The sequence below is a fragment of the Panulirus ornatus genome, chromosome 62, assembly GCF_036320965.1.
Source record: "Panulirus ornatus isolate Po-2019 chromosome 62, ASM3632096v1, whole genome shotgun sequence".
Taxonomy (NCBI): Eukaryota; Metazoa; Arthropoda; class Malacostraca; order Decapoda; family Palinuridae; genus Panulirus; species Panulirus ornatus.
Genome location: NC_092285.1, coordinates 15699168 through 15714400, shown reverse-complemented (window position 1 = coordinate 15714400; position 15233 = coordinate 15699168). Strand labels below are relative to the sequence as shown.

The 15233-nt window shown below is 41.3% G+C and overlaps 1 protein-coding gene across 3 annotated transcripts in view; it reads right to left on the bottom strand.

The window, feature by feature from the left end:
* Spt20 (transcription factor Spt20 homolog) overlaps positions 1–15233 on the bottom strand; it is a 150517-nt gene that overhangs the window by 23490 nt on the left and 111794 nt on the right. For 2 of the 3 annotated variants that reach the window (XM_071656370.1, XM_071656369.1), the window contains exons 16-17: positions 12489–12598; positions 3002–3152 (exon numbers count right to left, since the gene is read on the bottom strand). In XM_071656370.1, the coding sequence (XP_071512471.1) occupies positions 3002–3152; positions 12489–12598 (261 nt within the window). Of the gene's footprint in view, positions 1–3001; positions 3153–12488; positions 12599–15233 lie in introns of those variants that run through there. The other variant, XR_011711970.1, reaches the window with a different exon arrangement.

Below are 15233 nucleotides of genomic sequence, written 5' to 3'. Positions count from 1 at the left end.
CTCCTGCTGCTTTCTTTTATACATCTCTGTCATCTGCACTCCTTCCTTGTATGTATAGTTCAAACGCCTCTCTTTTCTCTTTCACTAACAACTTTACTTCATCTCACCACTCACTACCCTTTCTAATCTGCCCACCTCCCACTTTTCTCATGCCACATGCATATTTTGCACATGCCATCACTGCTTCCCTAAACACATCCCATTCCTCACCCACTCCCCTCGTGTCATTTGCTCTCACTTTTTGCCATTCCTACACTCAATCTCTCCTGGTATTTCCTCACACAAGTGTCCCCTCCAAGCCCACTTACTCTCACCACTCTCTTTTCAACATTTTCTCTTCTTTTTTGAAAACCTCTACAAATCTCCACCTTTGCCTCCACAAGATAGTGATCAGTCATCCCTCCAGCTGCCTCTCCCAGCACATTAACATACAAAAGTCTCTCTTTTACACTCCTATCAATTAACACATAATCCAATTATGCCCTTTGACCATCTCTCCTACTCATATACATATACTTGTGTATATCCCATTTTTTAAACCAGGTATTCCCAATCACCAGTCTTTTTCAGCACACAAATCCACAAGCTCTTCACCATGTCCATTCACAACACTGAATACACCCACGTACACCACTTAACTGCCATATTACTCACCTTTGCATTTAAATCACCCATCACTAAAACCTGGTCTCATGCATTAAAACTGCTGACACTTTCACTCAGCTGCTTGCAAAACACTTGCCACTCATAATCTTTCTTAAGAGTATATGGTGTAGGAGGTAAGTTGCTAGAAGCAGTGAAAAGTTTTTACCAAGGATGTAAGGCATGTGTACAAGTAGGAAGACAGGAGAGTGATTGTTTCTCAGTGAAGGTTGGCCCGTGGCAGGGGTGTGTGATGTCCCCTTGGCTGTTTAGTTTGTTTATGGATGGGGTGGTTAAGGAAGTAAATGTAAGAGTTTTGGAAAGAAAGGTGAGTATGCAGTCTGTTCGGGATGAGAGGGCCTGAAAAGTAAGTCAGTCACTGTTCGTTGATGATACAGCAGTGGTTACTAATTCGAGTGAGAAACTGCAGAAATTAATGACTGAGTTTGGAAAAGTGTGTGAAAGGAGAAAGATGAGAGTAAATGTGAACAAGAGAATAAATATGAACACTGGTGAAGGGGTCAAATGAGGAAGTGGTAACAGGCAGTGATAAAAGTGAAGAGGAGATGAAGCTAGTATTTTGAAGGGCAGGTGAATGTTTGTGATAATGGGGTGGCAGATGTAGGACATATGCATTGGGGAGGTATGAGAACAGAGTCATGGCCAGTGGTTTGATGAAGAGAAAAAAGGAGGTGATAGCCTTAAGCAAGATGAAATGTGGGAAGGCACCTGGAGTGAATGGTTTTGCAGTTGAATTTCTAAAGAGAGGGAGTGACTTTGTTATTGACTGGGTAATTACAATTTTCAATGTACATAAGTATGGGCCATGGTGAGGTGTGAGGGAAGGCGAAGTGCCCAAATAATTCAACTGTATAAAGGTAAGGGGAACAGGGGTGAGTGTTCTAAGGAAAGAGATATAAGTTTATTTAGTGTATCTGGTAAGCAGCATGGGACAGTGGTGAGTAAAAGCGTGAAGGCATTTAAAGAGCATTGGATTGGGGAGAAACAATGTGGTTTCAAGAGTGGTAGACTATGTGTGAATCAGGTGTCTGCTTTGAAGAATGTGTATACGAAATACTTATGCTTTGAAGAGTGTATGAGTAAATTACTTAAAGAAACAAAATGATGTATATGTCATTTATGGATCAGAAGAAAACATATGATAGGGTTGATAGAGATGCCTTGTGGAAGGTCTTATGAATATATGCAGCAGGGGTGTGTGATGTCACCATGGCTGTTTAATTTGAATATGGATGGGGTGGTGTGGGAGGTAAATGAAAGGGTCTCAGAGAGAGGGACAAGTATGCAGTCTTAAGGGGGTGAGGAAGCCTGGAGAAGGAGTCAGTTGTTGTTTGCTGACGATACAGTACTGGTGGCAGATTTGAGTGAGAAACTTCAAGAAGTTGGTGTCTGAATTTGAGAAAGTGAGTAAAAGGAGGAAGTTCAGCATAAATGTGAATAAATGCAGGGTTATCAGAATTAGAGCAGAGAGACAGGCTAGTTAGGGTGTGATTTTGAATGGAGAAAATTTGGAGGAAAGTGAATGTTTCACATACCTGGGAGTGAAAAAAGGCAGCAAATGAAACCATAGAGGCAGAAGTGGGTCATACTGTGGGTGAGAGAGTGAATAATCAGAGAGCAATGAGGAGAGTGTGGAAGGAGAGGTCATCATCTGGAAGGGCAATAATGGATATGTTTGAAGGTATCATAGTCCCTAAGTTGTATGGATGCAAGGCATGGGCTATGGACAAAAATGTGCAGAGAAGGGTGAATGTGTTAGAAATGAAATGACTAAGGAAAATATGTGGTGTGAGGTGGTTTCGAGTTAGTAATAAAAGGGTGAGAAAGAGGTGTGGCAATTAGAAAAGTATCCTTGAGACAGCTGTTGAGGGAGTGCTGAAATGGTTTGGACATATGGAAAAAATGAGTGAGGAAAAGTTAACTCAGAGGATACATGTGTCAGAAGTGGAGGGAAAGAGGAAACGCAGAAAACCAAACTGAAGATGGAAGGATGGGGAGTAAAATATTTTGAGTGGTCAGGGCCTAAACATGTAGGAGGGTGAATGGCATTGCACAGGATACAATAAATTGGAACAATGTGGTATACATGTTGTCAATTAACTACACCAGAGCCCATAAAGCAGCCAGGGGAAACCATAGAAAGGCCTGTGGGGCTCAGCTGTGATTTGGCACTGTGATTTCAAATTTGGGGAGGGAGATGGAGGAGAAGTGAAAAGGGGAAGGAAGAGGAGCAAAATGAATTTGAAGATAAGGATGTTGATAAGAATGTGTGGGCATAAGAAGAAAGAAAAAAAAGAGAATGTACAAGAAACCTAAACTTCAATTACTGTATACTCACCAGGGAGATTAAGACTAGCAATATTGACATTTGGTGGTGGTCCACCACTGCCACTATCACTACGTAATACTGCTGCTGCTGCTGAACTACCAGCATTTGTTTGGCTGGATGGAACATTTGCACTGCCTCCAACCTTCACCACACCATCTTGCTGCAGGATTGAAGAATTTTAGGTAACCAAGAGAAATAATAAATAGTGAAATAAAATAGTGAAATTGGAAAAAATGTAGCTTAGACATTAAAGCTTATTGATACAGTGGTTAAATTGATGAGAACTACTATTGATGTTTGTGTAAATAAATTATACATTTCCCTTTTCCATAGCCAGAGGTTCAACCATTATGTGACATTCATTTTTTTCATTTCATTTCAAGCTAGAAGTTTCAGTTTTCTAAATTGTTTCTTACATTTTTCATATGTATATATATATGTACATATATATGTATTATCCCTGGGGATAGGGGTGAAAGAATACTTCCCACACATTCCTCGCGTGTCGTAGAAGGCGACTAGAGGGGACGGGAGCGGGGGGCCGGAAATCCTCCCCTCCTTGTATTTTTTGACTTTCTAAAATGGGAAACAGAAGAAGGAGTCACGCGGGGAGTGCTCATCCTCCTCGAAGGCTCAGACTGGGGTGTCTAAATGTGTGCAGATGTAACCAAGATGTGAAAAAAGGAGAGATAGGTAGTATGTTTGAGGAAAGGAACCTGGATGTTTTGGCTCTGAGTGAAACGAAGCTCAAGGGTAAAGGGGAAGAGTGGTTTGGGAATGTCTTGGGAGTAAAGTCAGGGGTTAGTGAGAGGACAAGAGCAAGGGAAGGAGTAGCAGTACTCCTGAAACAGGAGTTGTGGGAGTATGTGATAGAATGTAAGAAAGTAAATTCTCGATTAATATGGGTAAAACTGAAAGTTGATGGAGAGAGATGGGTGATTATTGGTGCATATGCACCTGGGCATGAGAAGAAAGATCATGAGAGGCAAGTGTTTTGGGAGCAGCTGAATGAGTGTGTTAGTGGTTTTGATGCACAAGACCGGGTTATAGTGATGGGTGATTTGAATGCAAAGGTGAGTAATGTGGCAGTTGAGGGAATAATTGGTATACATGGGGTGTTCAGTGTTGTAAATGGAAATGGTGAAGAGCTTGTAGATTTATGTGCTAAAAAAGGACTGGTGATTGGGAATACCTGGTTTAAAAAGCGAGATATACATAAGTATACGTATGTAAGTAGGAGAGATGGCCAGAGAGCGTTATTGGATTACGTGTTAATTGACAGGCGCGCAAAAGAGAGACTTTTGGATGTTAATGTGCTGAGAGGTGCAACTGGAGGGATGTCTGATCATTATCTTGTGGAGGCTAAGGTGAAGATTTGTATGTGTTTTCAAAAAAGAAGAGTGAATGTTGGGGTGAAGAGGGTGGTGAGAGTAAGTGAGCTTGGGAAGGAGACTTGTGTGAGGAAGTACCAGGAGAGACTGAGTACAGAATGGAAAAAGGTGAGAACAATGGAAGTAAGGGGAGTGGGGGAGGTATGGGATGTATTTAGGGAATCAGTGATGGATTGCGCAAAAGATGCTTGTGGCATGAGAAGAGTGGGAGGTGGGTTGATTAGAAAGGGTAGTGTGGTGGGATGAAGAAGTAAGATTATTAGTGAAAGAGGAAGAGAGAGGCATTTGGACGATTTTTGCAGGGAAAAAATGCAACTGAGTGGGAGATGCATAAAAGAAAGAGACAGGAGGTCAAGAGAAAGGTGCAAGAGGTGAAAAAGAGGGCAAATGAGAGTTGGGGTGAGAGAGTATCATTAAATTTTAGGGAGAATAAATGGCATAGTGCCATTGTACAAAGGCAAAGGGGATAAGAGTGAGTGCTCAAATTACAGAGGTATAAGTTTGTTGAGTATTCCTGGTAAATTATATGGGAGGGTATTGATTGAGAAGGTGAAGGCATGTACAGAGCATCAGATTGGGGAAGAGCAGTGTGGTTTCAGAAGTGGTAGAGGATGTGTGGATCAGGTGTTTGCTTTGAAGAATGTATGTGAGAAATATTTAGAAAAGCAAATGGATTTGTATGTAGCATTTATGGATCTGGAGAAGGCATATGATAGAGTTGATAGAGATGCTCTGTGGAAGGTATTAAGAATATATGTTGTGGGAGGAAAGTTGTTAGAAGCAGTGAAAAGTTTTTATCGAGGATGTAAGGCATGTGTACGTGTAGGAAGAGAGGAAAGTGATTGATTCTCAGTGAATGTAGGTTTGCGGCAGGGGTGTGTGATGTCTCCATGGTTGTTTAATTTGTTTATGGATGAGGTTGTTAGGGAGGTAAATGCAAGAGTTTTGGAAAGAGGGGCAAGTATGAAGTCTGTTGGGGATGAGAGAGCTTGGGAAGTGAGTCAGTTGTAGTTCGCTGATGATACAGCGCTGGTGGCTGATTCATGTGAGAAACTGCAGAAGCTGGTGACTGAGTTTGGAAAAGTGTGTGGAAGAAGAAAGTTAAGAGTAAATGTGAATAAGAGCAAGGTTATTAGGTACAGTAGGGTTGAGGGTCAAGTCAATTGGGAGGTGAGTTTGAATGGAGAAAAACTGGAGGAAGTGAAGTGTTTTAGATATCTGGGAGTGGATCTGGCAGCGGATGGAACCATGGAAGCGGAAGTGGATCATAGGGTGGGGGAGGGGGCGAAAATCCTGGGGGCCTTGAAGAATGTGTGGAAGTCGAGAACATTATCTCGGAAAGCAAAAATGGGTATGTTTGAAGGAATAGTGGTTCCAACAATGTTGTATGGTCGCGAGGCGTGGGCTATGGATAGAGTTGTGCGCAGGAGGATGGATGTGCTGGAAATGAGATGTTTGAGGACAATGTGTGGTGTGAGGTGGTTTGATCGTGTGAGTAACGTAAGGGTAAGAGAGATGTGTGGAAATAAAAAGAGCGTGGTTGAGAGAGCAGAAGAGGGTGTTTTGAAGTGGTTTGGGCACATGGAGAGGATGAGTGAGGAAAGATTGACCAAGAGGATATATGTGTCGGAGGTGGAGGGAACAAGGAGAAGAGGGAGACCAAATTGGAGGTGGAAAGATGGAGTGAAAAAGATTTTGTGTGATCGGGGCCTGAACATGCAGGACGGTGAAAGGAGGGCAAGGAATAGAGTGAATTGGAGCGATGTGGTATACCGGGGTTGACGTGCTGTCAGTGGATTGAAGCAAGGCATGTGAAGCGTCTGGGGTAAACCATGGAAAGCTGTGTAGGTATGTATATTTGCGTGTGTGGACGTATGTATATACATGTGTATGGGGGGGGTTGGGCCATTTCTTTCGTCTGTTTCCTTGCGCTACCTCGCAAACGCGGGAGACAGCGACAAAGTATAATAATAATAATAATATAAAAAGATGTTCTGGAAGGAGGTAAATAAAGTGCGTAAGACAAGGGAGCAAATGGGAACTTCAGTTAAGGGCGCAAATGGGGATGTGATAACAAGTAGTGGTGATGTGAGAAGGAGATGGAGTGAGTATTTTGAAGGTTTGTTGAATGTGTTTGATGATAGAGTGGCAGATATAGGGTGTTTTGGTCGAGGTGGTGTGCAAAGTGAGAGGGTTAGGGAAAATGATTTGGTAAACAGAGAAGAGGTAGTAAAAGCTTTGCGGAAGATGAAAGCCGGCAAGGCAGCAGGTTTGGATGGTATTGCAGTAGAAATTATCAAAAAAGGGGGTGACTGTATTACTGACTGGTTGGTAATGTTATTTAATGTATGTATGACTCATGGAGAGGTGCCTGAGGATTGGCGGAATGCGTGCATAGTGCCATTGTACAAAGGCAAAGGGGATAAGAGTGAGTGCTCAAATTACAGAGGTATAAGTTTGTTGAGTATTCCTGGTAAATTATATGAGAGGGTATTGATTGAGAGGGTGAAGGCATGTACAGAGCATCAGATTGGGGAAGAGCAGTGTGGTTTCAGTGGTAGAGGATGTGTGGATCAGGTGTTTGCTTTGAAGAATGTATGTGAGAAATACTTAGAAAAGCAAATGGATTTGTATGTAGCGTTTATGGATCTGGAGAAGGCATATGATAGAGTTGATAGAGATGCTCTGTGGAAGGTATTAAGAATATATGGTGTGGGAGGCAAGTTGTTAGAAGCAGTGAAAAGTTTTTATCGAGGATGTAAGGCAAGTGTACGTGTAGGAAGAGAGGAAAGTGATTGGTTCTCAGTGAATGTAGGTTTGCGGCAGGGGTGTGTGATGTCTCCATGGTTGTTTAATTTGTTTATGGATGGGGTTGTTAGGGAGGTAAATGTAAGAGTTTTGGAAAGAGGGGCAAGTATGAAGTCTGTTGGGGATGAGAGAGCTTGGGAAGTGAGTCAGTTGTTGTTCGCTGATGATACAGTGCTGGTGGCTGATTCATGTGAGAAACTGCAGAAGCTGGTGACTGAGTTTGGTAAAGTGTGCGAAAGAAGAAAGTTAAGAGTAAACGTGAATAAGAGCAAGGTTATTAGGTACAGTAGGGTTGAGGGTCAAGTCAACTGGGAGGTAAGTTTGAATGGAGCAAAACTGGAGGAAGTAAAGTGTTTTAGATATCTGGGAGTGGATCTGGCAGCAGATGGAACCATGGAAGCAGAAGTGGATCATAGGGTGGGGGAGGGGGCGAAAATCCTAGGAGCCTTAAAGAATGTGTGGAAGTCGAGAACATTATCTCGGAAAGCAAAAATGGGTATGTTTGAAGGAATAGTGGTTCCAACAATGTTGTATGGTTGTGAGGCGTGGGCTATGGATAGAGTTGTGCACAGGAGGATGGATGTGCTGGAAATGAGATGTTTGAGGACAATGTGTGGTGTGAGGTGGTTTGATCGAGTAAGTAACGTAAGGGTAAGAGAGATGTGTGGAAATAAAAAGAGCGTGGTTGAGAGAGCAGAAGAGGGTGTTTTGAAATGGTTTGGGCACATGGAGAGAATGAGTGAGGAAAGATTGACCAAGAAGATATATGTGTCGGAGGTGGAGGGAACGAGGAGAAGTGGGAGACCAAATTGGAGGTGGAAAGATGGAGTGAAAAAGATTTTGTGTGATCGGGGCCTGAACATGCAGGAGGGTGAAAGGAGGGCAAGGAATAGAGTGAATTGGATCGATGTGGTATACCGGGGTTGACGTGCTGTTAGTGGATTGAATCAGGGCATGTGAAGCGTCTGGGGTAAACCATGGAAAGCTGTGTAGGTATGTATATTTGCGTGTGTGGACGTATGTATATACATGTTTATGGGGGTGGGTTGGGCCATTTCTTTCGTCTGTTTCCTTGCGCTACCTCGCAAACGCAGGAGACAGCAGCAAAAGAAAAAAAAAAAAAGAGAAATAATCAGCATTGTAATCTTATCTTAATCTTCATTAATTTCTTGTTAACAAAAGTCAGCCAGTAAGTTAGGGAACTGGTAAATAACCATACAGAACATTACAGTGTTAGTTTTTTCGTACATATTCACCATTTCCCACATTAGCAAGGTAGCATTAAGAACAGAAGACTGAGCCTTACAGAGAAAATCCTCCTTTGGCCCCCTTCTCTGTCTCCGTTCCCTCTTTTGGTAAAGTAAAAACTGGAGAGGAGGATTTCCAGCCCCCTACTCCCTCCCTTTTTAGTTGCCTTCTACAACACACAGGGAATATGTGGAAAGTATTCCTTCTACCCTATTACCAGGGATATACACTGTTAGGTACATGACTATATACCTCAACAAGCACAGTGAAGAGCTGAAAAAAAGCACCTGAAGGACTGGGTATAGCATGTGACAGAACAAAGGCCTGAACACAGTAATATGAAAGGCTTCAGCTACTAGAGTAGGTTCATGAAACTGCTATATCTGATATAAAGCTGAGCAACAGAGATAACAATGACTTAAACCTCTGACAGCCAAGGAGGATCTAATATTAATGAAATGAGCTGACTTTATGACTGCAGTCGTTAGAGAAACAAAAAATTAAACAACAAAGCTGGGACAGACAAAGAAGCCAAGTGCTCAGGCTGGAAAGTTTTAATGATTTTAGATGTAAACAAGATGGGAAGGAGGGAGAGATACGCAGTATGTGTGATAAAAAGAACCTGGAATATTTTTGGATGCAAACAAGAAGAGAAGAAGAGGGGGATTGTGAGACAAAGAACCTGGATGCTCAAGCTCTGAGCAAAACAGAGCACAAGGGTAAGGGGTAAGAACGGTTTCGGAATGGCTCTGTCATAAAGTCAAGGGCTACAGTACAGAAATGTGTGAAAGGGTATAAGCAAGTGAACTAATAAATGTGGGTAAAAATGAAAATGTATTATAAGTAGGTAATTTTTAGTGCTTATATATCTGGGAATGAGGGAGAATAAAAATGAGAGGCAAGTGTTTTTGAAGCAGGTGAAGGTGAGTGGATGTGTCAGCAGTTTTGATGCAAGAGATTGAGTATTGGTGGTGAGTGATTTGAATGCAAAAGTAGGTAATATGGCAGGTGAGGGTATAACTAGAGGGATGAAGTATTCAGTGAGAATAATCAAAATGGTGATTTCTTTTCCTGTGCATACTTGTATGTCATTCTCACATTAGCTAGACAGGCCCAGGAATAGGCAAAGCAATGCTAAACCTAGTAACCTTGCTTTTATTAACTTACTCCTTTCACACATATTCTTCCAAACTCAGACATCAACTTCTACTGTTTCTCTCTCAAATCTGCCATCATTGCTGTGTCATAAGCAAACAACAGCTGACTCACTTTCCCTACAGACTGCATAATCACTCCTCTCTCTAAGACCCTCACCACCCCATCAATAAACAAATTAAACATCCATCATGACAAACAACACCCTTGCTGCAGACCCACCTTGATCTGGAACACCTCATCCTTCTCTCTACCTACTTGCACACACACACCTTACACCTTGATCAAAACTCCTCATTGCTTCCAGTAGCTTTCCTCCCATATCATGTATGTATAAGCCCTTCAATAAATCATCCCTATTAACCCTACCACATACCTTCTCCAGATCCAAAGATGCCAAATACTAATCCTGCTTTCTCACAAACATTCTTCAGAGCAAGCACCTGAGCCAAACATCATCTACCATTCCTGAAACCACAAAGTTCCTCCCCGACTGATGCCTGGTACATGCCTTCACTCTCTCACTTACAATTTTCCAACACTACTTACCAGATGCACTTAACAACTTAAAACTATATAGTTGGACACACCTGTGTTCCCCTTGCCTTTATACAATGGCACTATACATGCATTCTACCAATCCTCAGGCAACTCAAGATCCATACATACAATGAAAATCCTAAAAAATCAATCAACACAGTCACCCAAATTCTTAAGAAATTCAGCTGCAGTGCAATCCACTCCAGCTCCCTTGCCATATTTCATCTCATTCTAAGCTTTCATCATCTCTTCTCATTTCCCCAAACCACTTTCTAAGACTCTCTCACTTCGAATACCTCTTCAACCCAAATCGTACATCTGCTACCCTACCATCAAACACATTAAAAAATCCTTCAAAACAATCCCTCCAACTCCTCTTAACCTCATCACTACCCATTACCACTTCCCATTTGCCCCTTCACCAATGTTCCTATTTGTTCTCGTTTTTCTTACACCATCAACATCCTTTTAAAATATTTTCTTATTCTCACTGAAGTTTACTGATACTCACTCACCCAAACTCTCATTTTTGTCTTTCTCAATCCCTGCACCTTTCTACTGACCTCTTGCCATTTTCTTTTGTATATCTCCTAATCTCCTTCCCTGTAAGTACTACCCATATGCCTTTCTTTTGTCTTTCACTGGCAATTTTACAACTTTTACTTGCATTAAGTAGGCCATACCACCACTCACTAGCCTTTCTCACCTGCCCAACTTCTACATGCCACACATTTCTCTTGATGTGTCAGCACTGCTTCCCCAGGTATCTACTATTCCTCACCCTTGCAAACACTTTGTCATTCTACATCCAATCTCACCTGGTATTTCTCCACAAAAATCTCTTTTCCATGCTTACTTACTTTTACCTCCCTCTTCTCACTCATATCATTTCCTCTTCCAAAAATCTCTTTAAATCTTCACCATTTTTCTCCATCAAGTAATGACTAGACATCCTACCAACCACCCCTTTCAATGTATTCACATCCAAGATTCTCCAATATTGCCCTTTTACCATCTTTCCTACTCACTCATGTATACTTACGTATGTCCTTTTCTTTTAAACCAGATATTCCCAATCACCAGTCCTTTTTCAGCACACAACTTTTCAAGCTATTCCCCATTTATATTCACCTGTATGATTACCCTACATCTTCGTTTTACCCTCAGCTGCCATATTAAACTGATACACGATCTCTTGCATCAAAAGTCCTGACAAAGCTGCTCCAAAAACACTTGCCTCTCATGATCTTTCTTCTCATGACCAGGTGCATTAGCATTACTTATCACCCATCTCCTGCAATCCACTCTCATTTTTACCCACATCAGTCTGGAACTTACTTCCTTACACTCACACATTTCCACAACTCCTGCTTTAGCATTAGTGCTTTCCTCTTCCTAGTTTTCACCCTAATACTTATCCCTGAGTTTACCCCAAAGCACTCCTATATCATTCATCCCCTTTATCCTTAAGCTTTGTTTCACTAAGAATCAGAACATCAAGTTTCTCTCCTCAAACATACTACTTAGTCTCTCCTTTCTTCTCATCTTGGTTACATCCACACATCAGACACCCCGGACTGAGGGTATAAGGGGAGCTAGTACTCCCTGCTTGGTTCCTTTTTGTTCCATCTTTAAGGAACTGAAATACAAGAAGTGTGTGTCTCCAGCCCCGTGCTCCAGCCCCTCTTCTGCCTTCTATGACACCCAGGGAATATGGAGGTAGAATTCTTTCTTCCCTACCCCAGGGTTGTGGAGTTGTGTGCTGAAAAAGACCCAATGATCGAAAATACCTAGTTTAAAAAGAGAGAAACATAAGTGCATATGAAGTAGGAAAGATGGCAAGTGAGCATTGCTCATTACAAACTTTCTGAAAGGCATGTATAGAAGAAACTCTTGATTGTGAATGTGCTGAAAGGTGTGGCTGGTGAAGAGTTGGCAAGCATGAAGATTTGTAGAGGCCTTTGAAAAACATAATAAGATATGGGACAGAAGAGGGTGGTTAAAGTAAATATGGAATGACAAAGTTGCTAGTATATGAGAGAAAAGTGATGAATGGGCAGCACTTATGGGGAAGGAGTGTGAGTGATTGGGAAAAGCATGAGGAGCTCGAGGGGATGGTGTAGGGGCTGAAAAAGAGGAAAAAGGAAAGTTGGGGTTAATAAGTATCTTCTCTCTTTCAAAGAGGGCAAATTCAGAACCTGTAGCCTTTCTGCATAACTTAGCTCTCTTAATTCTCTTGTATGAATCATGTTTATAACTAAACAAAGAGATACATACTTCTCTAGCAAAATAAATCTTCAAACTTATGCCATAAAATGACACATTTTTGGGAGCTGCTATCATCAGAAACTAACTTTATTAGCAGCAGCAGCTGCAGCAACAGCGCTTGAAGATTGAGCAGAGAGACGGTCTAGCAAGGATGGGCCACCCCTTTGAGGAGCAGGGTTGTCTGCTGATGGAGTACCTAAGGAGTTAAAAATGGAATTCATGTAATCCTTCTGTTAGAGTTTAATTACACAAAATGTATCTAGCAGTTCTGATTATCAAAAAGGGCAAATTCTGACTCCCTGCAATAATTCAACAGTCAAACTAGAATTCAGGTTTTTTCCACAAATGTTCAGTCAATACTGTTAGGTCTCAGTTACATTAATGTGTGGGGATGAATGATTACAGAGGCATCTAAGGAAGGTTACACTTGTGTTAACCTAAACAAAATACAGTAAAAGTCATCATGATTTACATAAGCCTGATATACTGAACTTTGTTTATACATCCTAAACCAGAATGCTCTGCACCATAAAAAACATGCTAATTTGTTATTTTGCAAAGCTTCAAAAGTAAGATATAAAGAGAATAGGAAAGGACCTCAATAATACCCAATGTATCCACTTGAGTCTGATGATTTGTAATACAGCCAATTATTCAAGAAAACAGAAGTCAGAGACCAGTGCAATATTTATTAAGACACAACATTTATATAGAAAACACTAATTACTATGGGCAACGTTGAATTTGTTGGGTATCCATGTAAAAAAAAAAATCTTGAAGGAAAATATCAAGACTATCAAACCGGTTTCATGTGCCAGTCATGGTCCCCTATATCAGTTATACTGGTAGTTATTTGCTTACAGCAACAGTGCAGATTCAACCAGCATTCTGCTATACATCCTAAAACTTCATATTGTTTTACAGAGATGGGCTATCACTTACTTATCATTTGTTTTACTACCTGAATAGTTAAAAAAAAGTATTACAAAATTTTTTCTCAGTTGAATGTTGTCAAAAGTTATGAATGACATGGAGCAATTGAATGTTTGTGGATAGAATGGCAGCAGTCCATGTGTGGGTCAGGCAGAAAGAAAAGACAGCTACCTAGGTCAGAGGAGTGCAGCTTGACAACCACTGATGTGTTGGCTCAGTACACAGCTGCTACTAACCCTCCCAATACCCAGGTGGGTAGTACCAGTAATATTCATCCCTGGTCAGTGGCTGTCTACAAACTACTACCTTGTATACTAAACATATTTCCCCTCCTAATGCAGGCCCATGCAGCAATACGGAATGGACAAGCAGAAAGCCAATTACATTCAAAAGTACAAAAACAAAATTTCCTATCATTATATTTCAAAATGCTACATTTTAACCCACCAATAACACAAACATCAGAAAACTAACATAATGAAAATCACAAAATCTGCTCTCTACAAGCTAAGTCTGTTGTAACCATTCCCCTTTTAAGTAACTATTTCACATCTACAGGCATCTCATTCATCCCACTATGGAGTACTGCTTGCATATCTGTGGTGGCTTTCCTTCCACCTCTCTCTCTGTGCTAGAGTAGAATTAAAAGCCTTTTGCCTTGATAAGTCTTGATAAATCTCAGCAGTCACTTCTCTTCAACCAAACTTTTCAGTCAACTGTGCTGCCCTTTCCTCTCTATATTCTAAAGGTATAATTTTGGCCATAGTTCTTATGGACCCCTGGCAAGCACCCACCTATTGGTTCCCATTGTTTGTAAGTGGACACCAGCTACACATGCATCTTTTATCCTTGTACATCGAAGCTGTAGAATTCTCTTCCATAGTTTGTCAGTCCCTCTTCCTACAGCATTTCCATCTTTAAGAGTCATGTCAATGAACACCTGAGATGATCATATTAATCCCTGGTATATATTTTGTCCCTGAGGATAGGAAAGAAAGAATACTTCCCACTCATTCCCAGCGTGTCATAGAAGGCAACTAAAGGGGATGAAAGTGGAGGGCAAGAAACCCTCCCCTCCCTGTATTTTAACTTCCTAAAAGGGGAAACAGAAGAAGGAGTCATGTGGGGAGTGCTCATCCTCCTCAAAGACTCAGATTGGGGTGTCTAAATGTATGTGGATGTAACCAAGATGAGAAAAATGGAGAGATAGGTAGTATATTTGAGGAAAGGAACCTGGATTTTTTGGCTCTGAGTGAAACGAAGATCAAGGGTAAAGGGAAAGAGTGGTTTGGGTTTATCGTGGGAGTAAAGTCAGGGATTGGTGAGAGGCCAAGAGCAAAGGAAGGAGTAGCACTACTCCTGAAGCAAGAGATGTGGGAGTATGTGATAGAGTGTAAGAAAGTAAACTCTAGATTGATATGGGTAAAACTGAAAGTGGATGGAGAGAGATGGGTCATTATTGGTGCCTATGCACCTGGTCATGAGAAGAAAGATCATGAGAGGCAAGTGTTTTGGAAGCAGCTGAGCGAGTGTGTTAGCAGCTTTGATGTATGAGACTGGGTTATAGTGATGGGTGATTTAATGTGGAAGTTGAGGGTACAATTGATGTACATGGGGTGTTCAGTGTTGTAAATGGAAATGGTGAAGAGCTTGTACATTTGTGTGCTGAAATAGGACTGGTGGATGGGAATACCTAGTTTAAAAAGAGATATACATAAGTATATGTATGTAAGTAGGTGAGATGGCCAGATAGCGTTATTGGATTATGTGTTAACTGATAGGCGCGTGAAAGAAAGACTTTTGGATGTTAATGTGCAGAGAGGGGGAACTGGAGGGATGTCTGATCATTATCTTGGGGAGGTGAAGGTGAAGATTTGTAGAGGTTTTGAGATAAGAAA